Consider the following 15371-nt stretch of genomic DNA (forward strand, 5'->3'; position numbering starts at 1 on the left):
TTGTTATATTTAGCATGTATTGTATATAAGTAGTTGTATCGCTATGTCCTAAAATAAATCTTCCTGACAAAATTAACCCGTGTTATATTTTTAAATGTTGCTGTATTTGATTACTTTCCAAGATGTTGAATAATATGGCATGTGTAGGGTAGGCTCAGTGAGTAAGTCGCTGACTCACTAACCAGGAGATCGGGGGTTCGACTCTATGTTCTTCGCGAAAGTTCGCCTGGAAGTTTTAAACATACTTTCCACTTGTCAGTGGGTCCAGGACAGAAGGCATAATAAGGATAGTGTCTAGTCCTTCGGATGGACACGATAAACGTAAAAGATCCCTTAACAGTATTAGGGAGAGCCGTAGTGCCGCTGTCCGGGCAAAAGTTTCCTCATAGCACACTGCATGGTGTATTCCAGTCTTCATTAGCCCAGTCGGTGCAAAAAAGTAGGACGTTAAACCTCTTTACATTTCAATGTCAAAACAATATTAACATTCTTATAAAATCGATTCAGATTTACTTACTTAAATTGGCCTACGACATCAGATTTTAATTAATTTTGAGGACAAGAACGCCCACCAAATACAATCCAAAATATTTTAGCATAGTCGTTGAAATCTACCACACATAAACACATATATGATTGGTAGGATTTGTTAAAGTTCAAAGGGTCGTATTATCCAATGGGGGCGTGGAGGGTTGGGGGGGGTACTAGGTTTAAAGTCTAGACTGTTTTGGACAAAGATATGGTTGGGGGCTGAGAACCCGCGGAAAGCTCTCGGGGTTTGTCAAGATATCTTACATCATGCCAAGTACAAGCTTAGGGTCGAAACCGTGTCACCCGATTCAATGTCAGACCTTATGCTGTAAAGCGCATTTTTGTCATTCGACCAACCCTCCCTCCCCCTGAACAAAATGGATAATATCATAGTTTATCTGCCAAGAATAGAATCAACAGTACCTTTACTAAACCAATTATATCTAAATATTGATAAATTTCTCTTACTAAAAATTGGCTTAGGCATACGTCGTTTAGAAATAATAAGAATTTGTACACTCTGTGAAAGTGATGAAATTGAAGATGAATATCACTTTGTACTTGTATGTCAAAATTTATAAAGATATATTACTATACTAGACCAAATATTGAAAAATTAATAGAACTACTAAAAAGCAAAAATTGTTTAGAACTTTTAAAACTAGGTAAATATCTATACTTCGCTAATAAGTTAAGAGACAATACCCTTAATAGATTGTAGTTAATATCATATTATAGTAATACTGTAATGTTTAATTCGTTTGTTTGCTCTCTATTCACTGTATATATTGTATATAATTGTATTCTTATGTTACTATGTTTACCGATGAACCAGTGGTTAAAGGTTAATTAAGATTTGAAAGATTTGATTTGAAGGTTTAATAGAATCATTCGGCTATACAGTTCTCCATTTAATCCAGTGGGATTATCTAATCGGCTACTAACTGCTATTAATTACATAATCCCTTTATCTTCTTAATCGATTAGTTTTTGCAACAGGTCAGTTTGTATATGTTTACATGGATACGTGTGACATGTTGTATATGTATATCAGTTAATACTGTACCTATCATTAACATTCACTTTCTGCCATCTACTCCTACAGTTGTCTTCATTGTTAACCCTTTAACCTTACAACATGCGAGAAATCGTCCACATGCAAACTGGCCAATGTGGCAACCAGATCGGAGCTAAGGTAAATATGAACAAATTGTTAGCGATAAATTATTACTAACTGTAAAATAAGAATGTATTTTATTGTCACGAGCAACACGCCTTCCAGGCGGTATAGGTCAGGTGTACGCATATCCTTCCATTGTCACTAAAATATTTACAGAATGGTTTTCAAGATATTTTCAAAAAACCCAAAAAAGACACAAAATTGATAAATCTAGAAGCAAACACTTTATGTATTAAGAATAATTAATATTGCCAATATTCACTTCACAGTACCATTTAGAAATACAAGTATTCACAAATTCATTCATTATCTTTCAGTTCTGGGAAGTAATATCTGATGAACATGGTATTGACCCAACTGGAACTTACCACGGTGATTCTGATCTTCAGTTGGAGAGAATCAACGTTTATTATAACGAAGCTACAGGAGGAAAATATGTACCCAGAGCTGTTCTCGTTGATTTGGAACCCGGTACCATGGATTCTGTACGATCAGGACCATTTGGTCAAATCTTCCGTCCAGATAATTTTGTCTTCGGTCAAAGTGGTGCTGGTAACAACTGGGCAAAGGGTCATTATACTGAGGGAGCTGAATTAGTTGATTCCGTCCTAGATGTGGTTCGTAAAGAAGCTGAAAGCTGTGATTGTCTACAGGGATTCCAGTTGACCCATTCCCTGGGTGGAGGAACTGGTTCTGGTATGGGGACTCTCCTAATCAGTAAAATCCGCGAAGAATATCCAGATAGAATCATGAACACATTCTCTGTCTGCCCTTCACCTAAGGTAAGAAATGATATTAAGTTTGTAAATTATTGTTGATGTATTTTAACTCTTTTATATCTAGTTACTAGAAAGTCAAAGCAAGTTTTACAACATTTTATTTCCAAAATGATAATCAACATTCTAAAATCCTTCGCCAGGGCCTATTTCTAAAAACATTTCAGCTGTTTGAGTATGCTGGATCTTGCTTTTCTTTTCCAAATGACCCCACCAACCTCTTACCACTTTTTGTATGGGATAGACAATAATTGATGTAACCACACATTATAGGGACACCTCTTTCTATAAAATAAGTACTGTTGACAGTTTTGATAGTTGTTTGTTTTGCTCTGTAATTTCAGGTATCAGATACAGTTGTTGAACCGTACAACGCTACACTCTCAGTTCATCAACTGGTAGAAAATACAGACGAGACCTACTGTATTGATAACGAGGCTCTGTATGATATCTGCTTCAGAACATTGAAACTGACAACGCCCACTTACGGCGACCTTAACCATTTGGTGTCAGCTACAATGTCTGGAGTGACCACCTGTCTACGATTCCCTGGTCAACTGAATGCCGATCTCCGTAAACTGGCTGTCAACATGGTACCTTTCCCACGTCTGCATTTCTTTATGCCAGGCTTCGCCCCGCTTACATCCCGTGGTTCACAGCAGTACCGGGCTCTAACTGTCCCAGAACTCACACAGCAGATGTTTGATGCCAAGAACATGATGGCTGCCTGCGACCCCCGTCATGGTCGTTACCTGACAGTAGCGACCATGTTCAGAGGTCGTATGTCCATGAAGGAGGTCGATGAACAGATGTTGAACGTTCAAAATAAAAACAGCAGTTACTTTGTGGAATGGATTCCCAATAATGTCAAAACAGCTGTCTGTGATATTCCACCAAGAGGTCTGAAGATGTCAGGAACATTTATTGGTAACAGTACAGCCATACAGGAACTATTTAAGAGAATATCGGAACAGTTTACAGCCATGTTCAGAAGAAAAGCTTTCCTCCATTGGTATACTGGTGAAGGTATGGATGAGATGGAATTTACAGAAGCTGAATCTAACATGAATGATCTGGTATCTGAATATCAACAATACCAGGATGCTACAGCTGAAGAGGAAGGAGAATTTGATGAAGACGAAGGCGAAGGAGACGAAGCTTAAAGAAAACATTTAGATGACGAGATATTAATTTATATTTAATTTGTTATATTTATTCTGAGTTATGGTTTTGTAAGTTAATGAATAAATACTTGTTAATACAAAACTTATCTTTCCTTTATAAAGATACACGAATAATCAGATATAATCAAATACAAATTGGTTCCCGTTTTGTCTACTGTTCCACACCATCACTTGGTGTACTGCATTGGTATACCATGTTTAATATATGGTAAATTACTTTCATGCATACAAACGATAATATACATGGTGTATTGAAAAAGATAGCAATGGGGTTTTAAATTCTCGTCAACATAATATTTGGAGACTATCAAACGTGTGCAATTTTCCCAGAATGTGGGGCTGTTGTTTTACGTGCACACACGCTAGAACAGCTTTATTTTAAATTTTGGGGCCATGACAGGATTTTCCTGGAGTTTCCAAAATATTTGTAAACGCATTAAAGGCTACAGTTATTAACAGACTGTTTTTCGTGTGAAGCATTGTTGAACACTAACATTTTTGACAATTCAACAACCATTCGTTTTAATGTTTCAACCTGCACCCCCTTGTGAACATAATAGAGGTTGTACGTTTTAACCGACCGTTTTCAGCGATTGGATAGATTTCCTGAAGGCAAAAATGATAGGATCCGTATCCAACTTGGTCAACATTCGCATTTTCCTTTCGGATAAGAAATCAGATGAAATGAAATGGGGTTTAACGTCCTACTATTTTGCTTCGAACTGGGCTAATGAAGACAGGCATACGCCATACAGTGTGCGATGAGTGAAATTTTGCCCGGACAGCAGCACTTATATCGAATTCCAACTGACAAGGGATCTTTTACGTGCACGCCAATGTGTACACGCAACCTCGGTTTTCCGTCACACCCGAACGACTAGACAGCTGTCCTTGTCAGGCCCTCCGTCCTGCATCTCTGACAATCTGGATGAACTTTCTCGGCCAACGCAGGGATCGAACAGCCGACCTCCAGGCTAGCGAGCCAGCCTTTTACACATTTAGCCACCGTGATTCCCACCCACGCCCCTACAGCCATTCGGATAAGCCACTGTCTTTGGACATCTTGAGATTTCGAGACATTGCTGCTGTGTGGACAAATTTCGACATTTTGTATTGATATCTGTTGATACTACATGGAGTAGCAGATATACTCAGATGTCTATTTAATTTATCAGCCTTCATTTTCTTAAAGTACGGGTAAAGAAGCGTGACGAACATTCACTATATTAAACAAAAACAAAATTTGCGGATGGACACATATGATTTACGGCTTATTCATTGATTAAATTTCAAAGTGGCACACGAATCGGCTGCCAGAATGCTTTCGAGCGCCATTTGTATGAAGCGAATAGACGAACGTGGCTAAACGTATCCCATGTAGGAGGATACAACCAATGTAGTCTAGAACAACTAGACGCCAAAGACTGCCATTCAATTGGGACTCTTCGCATATTCCGCCGTACATAACTGATCAAAAATTTAGAAAAAACAGAAACGATCGAATGTGCCAAAGAATAGCGATTTAGCTCTTTCTTCAGCTATTAGTAAGGAAATATTGACTTTATCATGTTCATTATGACGTTCTATAGTAACGTTACCATCTGTCGTAAGAATTGTATAAATTGTGAAAGAAAAACCAAATCAATAAATATGTCTATAATGTTGACATGTCTGAATTCATTTAAAGGATTATTAAAAATTCATATTTCATTTCTATTTTAATCTTGGCTTTAACAATTCAATTAATTCTCCCTGGACTCTATATTTTAATTCTTACGTCTTGCGAAAGTCCATAGAACTTGATAATGCCAGACCAGTTCATTTTCTCTTTGACTAAACGGTTGAGTCGACGATTTAGCATTTCTTTTTAAAAACGAATTCATGTTGATTTTGTGCACTTTTGAATCTTAGACGAGTATTTCAGTGTCAGTTTGTGGCAACAATACATGTGGCATGACACCAAAAACATCAATACATCTAAAGTGATAACCAATTTGAGTTTATTTAAGGATCGTTGTGATTAGTAATAAACTATTGATTAAATCCGTGATAGCCAATGGATTAATCACTAATCACTAATTAAATCAATTATCATGTCAACAAATAATATAGATATAGAATCACATTAGTCAGACAGAATTTACTCTGTATGTCAAAATATTTGAATAAAAATTGACAGTGCGAGAAAACTAATATCAATTGATCTTTTGAAGCTGTAAATAATTTGGTAATCTTTGTTAAAGTCTTCAAATATCTTTATAAAAGTATCGCAATCTTCCGAGGAATGGTAAGTCTAGAACAACAACCATTATAGATTTCACATAATTATATTCGTTATGTATTTATTGAAATACAGAAAAACAACACTTACAGATTTAACATAATTAGATTCACTATGTATTTATTTAAGTCCAGAACAACAACAATTACAGATTTAACATAATTAGATTCATTATGCATTTATTTAAGTTCAGGACAACATTCAGGTTTTCCTTTGGATAAGCTGCTGTCTATAGGTATCTTGAGATTTCGAGACATTCCTGCGGTGTGGGCAAATTTCGACACTCTGTATGGATATCTGTCGATACTAAAAGCAGTAACAGATATATCAAAGTGTATGTTTAAGTTAAGTAAATGCACGATTTTAAACAAAAGTAAACATTGCGGATGGACATATATAATCTACTACTTTATTCACTGATCAATCATGTGTAATTAAAGGCTTTCTGAGAAAGCAAAGCAGCCTTTTCTAATTGATTTCTTTGTAAACGCTTCAGCTCTTTTCTGATTGATTTCTTTGTAAACGGTGCATGCAGATATCATAAGTAATAGAGATTATTTTTTGATGACTGTAAGGAACCATCGGCTCAAATATATTCATTATTGCGATCTATATAATATATTGTAATAACTGTATAAGTTGTGAAAGAAATAACAATGGTTGAAACCAAATCAATAAATATATCTAAAATTCTGACCTGTCTATTTAAAGGCTTGTTGATAACTAATATTTCGATTCTGTTTAAATTCTAGTTTTAACAATACAATATACAAGTCCATGGATCTTGATAATGTAACACCAGATCAATTGCTCTTTGACCGAACGGTTGAGTCTACGATGTAACATTTATTTTAAAAACAACTGTTGTTTTGTTTATTACAAATTATCTACAGATTTAATTCAGTTATTTACAAATCAAGGCGTATTGTAATGAAAAGGAAAATGATTAAATTCTTGTATATCAGAATGTCATTTTAAATCGTGGTCTCTTTGTCATGAAAAAAAAACAAGAATTCGTGTTCATTTTTTGACAAGCTTCTCAGTGTCACTTCGTTGAGCCCAAATTCAAGTGGCATGACACCAAATCAATATATCTAAAATGTTAATCAATCTGAGTTTATTTAAGGATGGTTGTGAGAAGTAATTAACTATTGATTAAATCCGTGATAGTCGATTGATTAATCACTGATTAAATCGATTAGGCTACCATGTCAACAAATCATATACAATAATATTAAACAGACAGAATTTACTCGGAATGCCAAAATATTAAATGTATAAAAATTAAAAAAAGCGAGAAACCTAATATCAATTGATCATTTACTAATCTTTGTCCAAGTCTTCAAATATCTTTATAAAAGTAATTCAATATCCAGAGAAATGGTAAGTCCAGAACAACAACCATTATACATTTAACATAATTACATTAAACATACATTGTGCAAGAGCTAAATCAACCTATTGTAGGTCTTTCGTAAGGCCTGAAATGTTATCTAAATTATTAATTAGACATGAATTAACTTATTCAGACCATAATCAACTCTTGATGTCATCGCTAGCCTGCGATATTTACTGGATTAGGATCCGATCTGCTGTTCTACGCTCATTCAGGATTAAATCAAAAAATGGATAATCGAGACTATGTACTTTATCGTACGGACTTTGGTAATAATGACCGAGGCTAGGCCCCAAATTCAATCGCTGAATTCGCGGTTCAGAGTGAATCAATTTGACTGAAATATTCAGCAAATTCCCTTCAGATTATTTAGTTCTTAACTATTATAGTGAGAACTGCCAGCTCGTTATCTAATCTCCCATGATGTATCTTTAACTATGTATTTATTTCAGTCCAGAACAACAGCCATTATTGATTTGAGATAATTATATTCATTATGTATTTATTTAAGTTCAGAACAACATCAATAATTACAGATTTAACATAGTTATATTCATTTACAATAGCCATAATAGATTTATGTATTTATTAACGTCCAGAACAACACCAATTATATAATTATATTCCTAATGTATTTATCTATAATTTAGTTATGTCCATAGATACATATTTAATTTCTAATTCTGATCAATTTGTATATTTCAGGAATTGAAGAATACGATGGTTTCTTCCCCTTTCAACAGAGCAAACCAGATTTCTCGATCCATAGAATTGACCTCTAATGTACATTCATACGTTCCATCTACTTTATATTACCAACCCTGGAACAGTTACCATTTTACCACACCACCGTCGAATACTAATCATACAGAACATTCACCATCTTCTGTAACATCGCCCGAATCAAGTGCCAGATCGTATCCTTCATCGAATTATTCCCAGAGTCCTACACCATCCTCCACAGACATGATTCCGTCACCAGCTAACAGTTGTACTTCGCCATTCGCATCTGCAGTTCAAAACTATAATAACAGAATTATAAATACATCAACACCAATTAGTACTCACATCTACCCATGTCAGTTTGATATCAATACACCAAGCTTTAAAGAAACAAAGCACAATATGACAAAACCAGGTAAAGAAACAAACAAGACAGATGATAGTGGTAATTCTTCAGGTCTTTCATCAGATTCATCTCCGTCATCTAAAACATCTATGTCGAATCCCACAATCTCTCCTCCAGTTTCTCCCAAATCTTATCCAATTCCTGGAGATATTGGTGTAAAAAAGAATAGCAGAACCAACTACAGTCCACAACAAATCAGAACATTAGAGAAAATATTCCTGGAAACTCCCTATCCTGAAATTGAAGTTATTGAGCAGTTGTCAACAGATCTGAGTATTCCAGAGAAGAATTTAAAGGTGAGCATATTAATAATACATTGATTTTAAATTTGCCCATCGAGAAAAAATTATTGTAATTGTTGATTCTTAGTGGTCTTGTGTTGAGTATGATCGTAAAACTTGTCTTTTTTTTTACAGATATGGTTCCAAAATAAACGAGCAAGATGGAGGAAAAGAGTCCAGAATAACAAACCAGCATTTCCAACTGTCTATCCCTGTTACCCGACAGTATCACCCTACAATATGATGTCTCCGTCTTCACTGATGTCATCTATTGCAGCATCTGAACCAATTTCTAAATCTGTTAATAATTTACCATTGGTATCCAAACCAAGTCACTTATATCCTGCACACAATAATCCCTATACTTATCCTTACATGTTTTCTCAGTTGAGATAACTAATATTTTGAAGTGCTTATCATTTGTTATTTTGTTATATTTATTAGTGTATAATCTTGTTATATTTAACATTTATTGTATATAAGTAGTTGTATCGCTATGTCCTAAAATAAATATTCCTGACAAAATTAAACCGTGTTATATCTTTAAATGTTGCTGTATTTGATTACTTTCCAAGATGTTGAAAAATATGGCAGGTGTAGGCTCAGTGAGTAAGGCACTGAGTCACTAACCAGGAGATGGGGTGGTCGACCTGGTGTTCATCGCGAAATTTCCCCTCGGAATTTGTAAATGTGCCTTCCCCTTGTCAGTGGGTCCAGAACAAAAGGCCTGTTAAGGGCAGTGTCTAGTCCTTCGGATGGGTAGCATAAACTTAAAAGACCCATTAACAGTATTAAGGTAAACAGTAGTGCCGCTGTCCTGGCAAAACTTTCCTCATAGCAAACTGCATGACGTATTCCGGTCTCCATTAGTCCAGTCGGTACAGAACAACAGGACGTTAAACTCTTTACATTTCAAAGTCGAAACAATATTAACATTCTTATAAAATCGATTCAGATTTACTTACTTTAATTGGCCTACGTCATCAGATTTTAATTAATTTTAAGAACAAAAATGCGCACCAAATACAATCCAAAATATTTTACCATAGTAAGTCGTTGAAATCTACCACACATAAACACATATATAATTGGTAGGATTTGTTAAAGTTCAAAGGGTCGTATTATGCAGTGGGGGCGGAGAGGGGAAGGGGGAAATGCGATGTTTTGGGACAAAGATATTATGGTAGGGGGCTGAGAAACCGCGGAAAGCTCTCGTGGTTTGTCAAGATATCCTACATCTTGTCAAGTACAAGCTTAGGGTCGAAACCGTGTCACCCGAATCAATGTCAGACCTTATGCTGTAAAGCGCATTTTTATCATTCGACACCCCCCCCCCCCGAACAAAATGGATAATAATATAGTTTATCTGCCAAGAATAGAATCAACAGTACGTTTACTAAACCAATTATATCTAAATATTGATCAATTTCTCTTACTAAAAAGTTGGCTAAGCGTACGTCGTTTAGAAATAAGAAAGTTTAAAAGAATCATTCGGCCATACAGTTCTCCATTTAATCCAGTGGGATTATCTAACCGGCTACTAACTGCTATTAATTACATAATCCCTTTATCTTATTAATCGATTATTTTTTAGCAACAGGTCAGTTTGTGTATGTTTACATGGATACGAGTGTTATATTGTATAGGTATATAAGTTAATACTGTACCTATCATTAACATTCACTTTCTGTCATCTACTCCTACAGTTGTCTTCACTGTTAACACTTTAACTTTACAACATGAGAGAAATCGTTCACATGCAAACTGGCCAATGTGGCAACCAGATCGGAGCTAAGGTAAATATGAACAAATTGTTAGCGATAAATTATTACTAACTCATTAGACAAAGTACAATCAAAAGTCAAAATTTATCTTTTAAAAATAAAAAATAATGCTAATATACACTCCACAGTACCATTTAGAAATTGAGTATTTAAGATAATTATCCACTTACCACCATGCAGAAATATTCACAAATTCATTCATTTCATTATCTTTCAGTTCTGGGAAGTTATATCTGATGAACACGGTATTGACCCAACTGGAACTTACCACGGTGATTCTGATCTTCAATTGGAGAGAATCAACGTTTATTATAATGAAGCTACAGGAGGAAAATATGTACCCAGAGCTGTTCTCGTTGATTTGGAACCCGGTACCATGGATTCTGTACGATCAGGGCCATTTGGTCAAATCTTCCGCCCAGATAATTTTGTCTTCGGTCAAAGTGGTGCTGGTAACAACTGGGCTAAAGGTCATTATACCGAGGGAGCTGAATTGGTTGACTCCGTTCTTGATGTGGTTCGTAAAGAAGCTGAAAGCTGTGATTGTCTACAGGGATTCCAGTTGACCCATTCACTGGGTGGAGGAACTGGATCTGGTATGGGCACTCTCCTCATCAGTAAAATCCGCGAAGAATATCCAGATAGAATCATGAACACATTCTCTGTCTGCCCTTCGCCTAAGGTAAGAAATGATATTCAGTTTGTAAATTATTGTTGATATTTTAACTATTTTATATCTAGTTACCAGAACGTCAAAGTAAGATTTATAAAATTTTAGTTACAAAGTAATAATCAACATTCTATAATCCTTGAATTTGAGTTCATATACAGAGAGGTTTCGTTAGTCAGGACCTATTTCTAAAACATTTTCAGCTGTTTGAGTATGCTGGACCATGCTTCTGTTTTCCAAAAGACCCTACCCACCTCTGTCCACTCTTTGTATGGGATAATGGGACACCCCTTTCTATAAAATAAGTACTATTGACAGTTTTGATAGTTGTTTGTTTTGCTCTGTAATTTCAGGTATCAGATACAGTTGTTGAACCGTACAACGCTACACTCTCAGTTCATCAACTAGTAGAAAATACAGATGAGACCTACTGTATTGATAACGAAGCTCTCTATGATATCTGCTTCAGAACCTTAAAACTGACCACACCCACTTACGGTGACCTCAACCATCTGGTGTCAGCTACAATGTCTGGGGTGACCACATGTCTACGATTCCCTGGTCAACTGAATGCTGATCTCCGTAAACTGGCTGTCAACATGGTACCATTCCCACGTCTACATTTCTTTATGCCAGGTTTCGCTCCTCTGACTTCTCGTGGTTCACAGCAGTACCGAGCTCTAACTGTCCCAGAACTCACCCAACAGATGTTTGATGCCAAGAACATGATGGCTGCCTGTGATCCTCGTCATGGTCGTTACCTTACAGTAGCCACCATGTTCAGAGGTCGTATGTCCATGAAGGAGGTTGATGAACAGATGCTGAACGTTCAAAACAAAAACAGTAGTTACTTTGTTGAATGGATTCCCAACAATGTCAAAACAGCTGTCTGTGATATTCCACCAAGAGGTCTAAAGATGTCAGGAACATTTATTGGTAACAGTACAGCCATCCAGGAACTGTTTAAGAGAATATCGGAACAGTTTACAGCCATGTTCAGAAGAAAAGCTTTCCTCCATTGGTATACTGGTGAAGGTATGGATGAGATGGAATTTACAGAAGCTGAATCTAACATGAATGATCTGGTATCTGAATATCAACAATACCAGGATGCTACAGCCGAGGAGGAAGGAGAATTTGATGAAGAAGAAGGCGAAGGTGAAGAAGCGTAAAGACAATATTTAGATGACGAGATATTATTATGTTTTAATCTGTTATATTTATTCTGAATTATATTTTTGTAAGTTATTGAATAAATATTTGTTAATAATACAAGAATAATCAAGTTTGTTAATATCCTGTTTTTTTGTTTCATGTACTACACCTTTACTTGACGGACGGAGTTGATACGCCTTTACTTGAAGGACGGTGTTGATACACCGCGTTTAATACATTGTATAACGAAAGTATAGAACCGAAAATATACAAGGCATATCGAAAATGAAAGTAATAGGGATTAATATCTCGTCAAAACAATATTTCAGTCATTTTGAGACTAACATATTGTAATTTATATGCTTACGTTTTCTCCTGCAAAAAACGCCGTGTGTTCTTCATTTTCCTCTCTTGGCTAAAAGACTCTAGCTGCATGCGAATTATTGAATTAAAATTATACTATATGTTAGTCCCGAAATGATCAAGTTTTGTCAAGTGGACGCTAAACCACATTTGTATCTCTCTATTTCATTTTGGGTATCATTGGGACTACAAATGCATGGGGAAAGAGGTCAAGTGCATTTAAATTGTTGCATTTCAATACCATTTAGTGAATGTGCTACAAATTTAATAGCTTCCTTGAATTAGCATTATTAACGATTAATTATCAAGAAATTCTCTCCTTCCTCAATGTCTTATTGGTCTATAACATAGTTTTATCTTAATCTTTATAACCACAACAAGTAAAACATGTTACAGTCACCAGATAAATATATTGAAGGGAGTTGACTATCTTGGCTAACTATAACATGCAAAAAGTGGGAGAAAGGCAAAAGAAATGAATACAAAAATACATTCGCTCGTCTTAATCCAATTTTACTTGTCTGGGGTTATCCCCCTTACATAAACTCTTAGACGCAATAGGATAGCATTGGGTTCACCCAGTTCATCGTCTCGTCAACACAATACTTTATGTTCATTTCTAGACTGAAATAATTATCATTCCAATGCTCACTTGTACAATACGAGGAAAACGAATTTAGCTGATACCTCAGCGTTTCCACATACTTTTATTCGAATGCCAAATGCCAAGGATTAATTTACGTGCACGCGTACACGAATGAACAATAAGGCAATTACTATTAGACACACTTTTCTTATAAGTCCCAAAAGCACCACCCCTGATGAGGGAGGACTCCTTAATTGTCAGGTGGAATAGAACCTGCACCCAAAACTCCCTTTTTGCAAGAGAGAGAGAGAGAGAGAGGGAGAGAGAGAGGGGGGAGTTGGGGGAGGGGGTGCATGGGTTTATAAAAGTGGGAAGAGTAACAAAAGAAAACTCAAACGCTTTTTCTGGGTGACAAAACCCCCCTTCCAATACCCAAGGCTCACTGTGGCTTTTATATATGGCTATGAAGGAACTGGATTGTCATTTGTTGGATTTAGAAGCTTATGGAAGACCAAACAGCTCTTTATTCAGTGTTCTTAGTCCTTATTTCTTAATTCATAGTCCTTAATTTTTATTTCTTCATTTGTTGCCGTATTTCGACATTTGTATACTAAAATTAACATTTGTATCTTCAAATCAATATTTTGTTTTACAAATAAGACATTTGTCGTAACAGATTTGTAAAATGTAATTTAATTGTATTTCAATATAAAGATAAAATTTATTTTAGAAAATCAACAATTTGCCTACATTTACTAAAAACAAATCTGAAACAACAAATTTCTAAATACAAATCTCTAAATACAAGCAAAACATTTCTCCAAAAACATTTCTTCAATAAGATTTCTCCAAAAAACATTTCTCGAAATCCATTGAACCGGAATATTATGACGACATGAACGGAAATCAACCTTGATACAATAAGTCACCATACAATAAAGGAGACTCGAGCAAGCATATATACAATATGAAAAATCGCTCGATGACCGCGACTCTAGTGAAACCACGTGCGCGGTATGGCTAATCGCCGGGCCTTCGAGAAATAAAATAAATTAGGCTTTGTCTGATAGCGACATATTTCTTTGCTCAAACGAAGGGGTGTTTTTTCTCTTCTAAATCACGTAATCATGAATGTGCCAGGGAATAAGTAATATATTGAAAGAGGGATAAAGAAATAAATACTTTCCGCTCATGCAATACACGATAACTCGTATTTTAACTTTTGACATTTAAGAACCCCCCCCCCCCCCCCCAATCAATTAATAGAGTTTAATAGCGTACAACTTTTCAAGTTATTTTCTGGCATATTCCATACCTTGAGAAAAGATCAAGTGGGGGGGGGGGGTGTATTCAAAGTAAAAAAACCAACGATCTTAATAAGAAATTCTCGATATCTGTTCATATACAGCTGGAAAGTATGTTTATTGTTTGCTACAAACTGTAAATTATTTTCTTGCACATTTGTATTTACATACCTTGAAAAAGAACAATTTTGAAATGGCACTAAATGAAGAGGGGTGGGGATTGGGTGGGGTGGGCTTTAACGTCAAACTACGGGCCATAAAACAAAATACAAGATATCGGGATGCATACCATTAAAAGGTTCGAATACATTTTCCAAACTGTAAAATATTTTTTGACATATTCATATTTACGTGTCTTGTTAAAGCAGATATAATTTGGATTGTCTGAACTCTATATAGTGAGGTGGGGTATTTAAAAGTCAAAATACGCGTCTTAATACGAAATTCCAGTTATCGTATAATGCTTCACCGGAAAGTATTTGTCTATCTCTCTTCGAATATACGAGTATTAGCTATTTTACTGGCACATTCATGATTACATGATTTAGAAGTTAGAAGAGATAAAGCCCTCTGTCGTTTGTCTAAAGAAATATGTCGCTATCAAACAAAATTTAATTTCTGAAAATAGACTACTTTCAATTTATTTTATTTAATGCTACATCAAATTAACCAATATATATATTAATGTAGAAACAACAATGATTTGAAATGAAATGAAATGGGGTTTAACGTCCTACTGTTTTGCTCCGAA

The 15371-nt window shown here is 35.5% G+C and overlaps 2 protein-coding genes across 2 annotated transcripts; both read left to right on the forward strand.

The window, feature by feature from the left end:
• The first annotated feature begins 1669 nt into the window (after window positions 1-1669).
• LOC126832043 (tubulin beta chain-like) lies at window positions 1670-3650 on the forward strand. The gene is made up of 3 exons (XM_050562744.1): window positions 1670-1726; window positions 2029-2493; window positions 2832-3650. The coding sequence occupies exons 1-3, from the start codon at window positions 1670-1672 to the stop codon at window positions 3648-3650; spliced, it is 1341 nt and encodes a 446-aa protein (XP_050418701.1).
• A 6847-nt stretch (window positions 3651-10497) lies between these two features.
• Window positions 10498-12384, forward strand: LOC126832061 (tubulin beta chain-like). Its single transcript, XM_050562747.2, has 3 exons — window positions 10498-10554; window positions 10760-11224; window positions 11566-12384. The coding sequence occupies exons 1-3, from the start codon at window positions 10498-10500 to the stop codon at window positions 12382-12384; spliced, it is 1341 nt and encodes a 446-aa protein (XP_050418704.1).
• The last annotated feature ends 2987 nt before the right edge of the window (window positions 12385-15371 follow it).

Source organism: Patella vulgata, chromosome 1 (assembly GCF_932274485.2).
Source record: "Patella vulgata chromosome 1, xgPatVulg1.2, whole genome shotgun sequence".
Taxonomy (NCBI): domain Eukaryota; kingdom Metazoa; phylum Mollusca; class Gastropoda; family Patellidae; genus Patella; species Patella vulgata.

Coding starts and splice junctions, on each gene's coding strand:
- LOC126832043 (XM_050562744.1), top strand. CDS start 1,670: ATGCGAGAAATCGTCCACATGCAAACTGGCCAATGTGGCAACCAGATC. Junction 1,727..2,028: donor GCAACCAGATCGGAGCTAAG/GTAAATATGAAC, acceptor ATTATCTTTCAG/TTCTGGGAAGTAATATCTGA. Junction 2,494..2,831: donor CTGTCTGCCCTTCACCTAAG/GTAAGAAATGAT, acceptor CTGTAATTTCAG/GTATCAGATACAGTTGTTGA.
- LOC126832061 (XM_050562747.2), top strand. CDS start 10,498: ATGAGAGAAATCGTTCACATGCAAACTGGCCAATGTGGCAACCAGATC. Junction 10,555..10,759: donor GCAACCAGATCGGAGCTAAG/GTAAATATGAAC, acceptor ATTATCTTTCAG/TTCTGGGAAGTTATATCTGA. Junction 11,225..11,565: donor CTGTCTGCCCTTCGCCTAAG/GTAAGAAATGAT, acceptor CTGTAATTTCAG/GTATCAGATACAGTTGTTGA.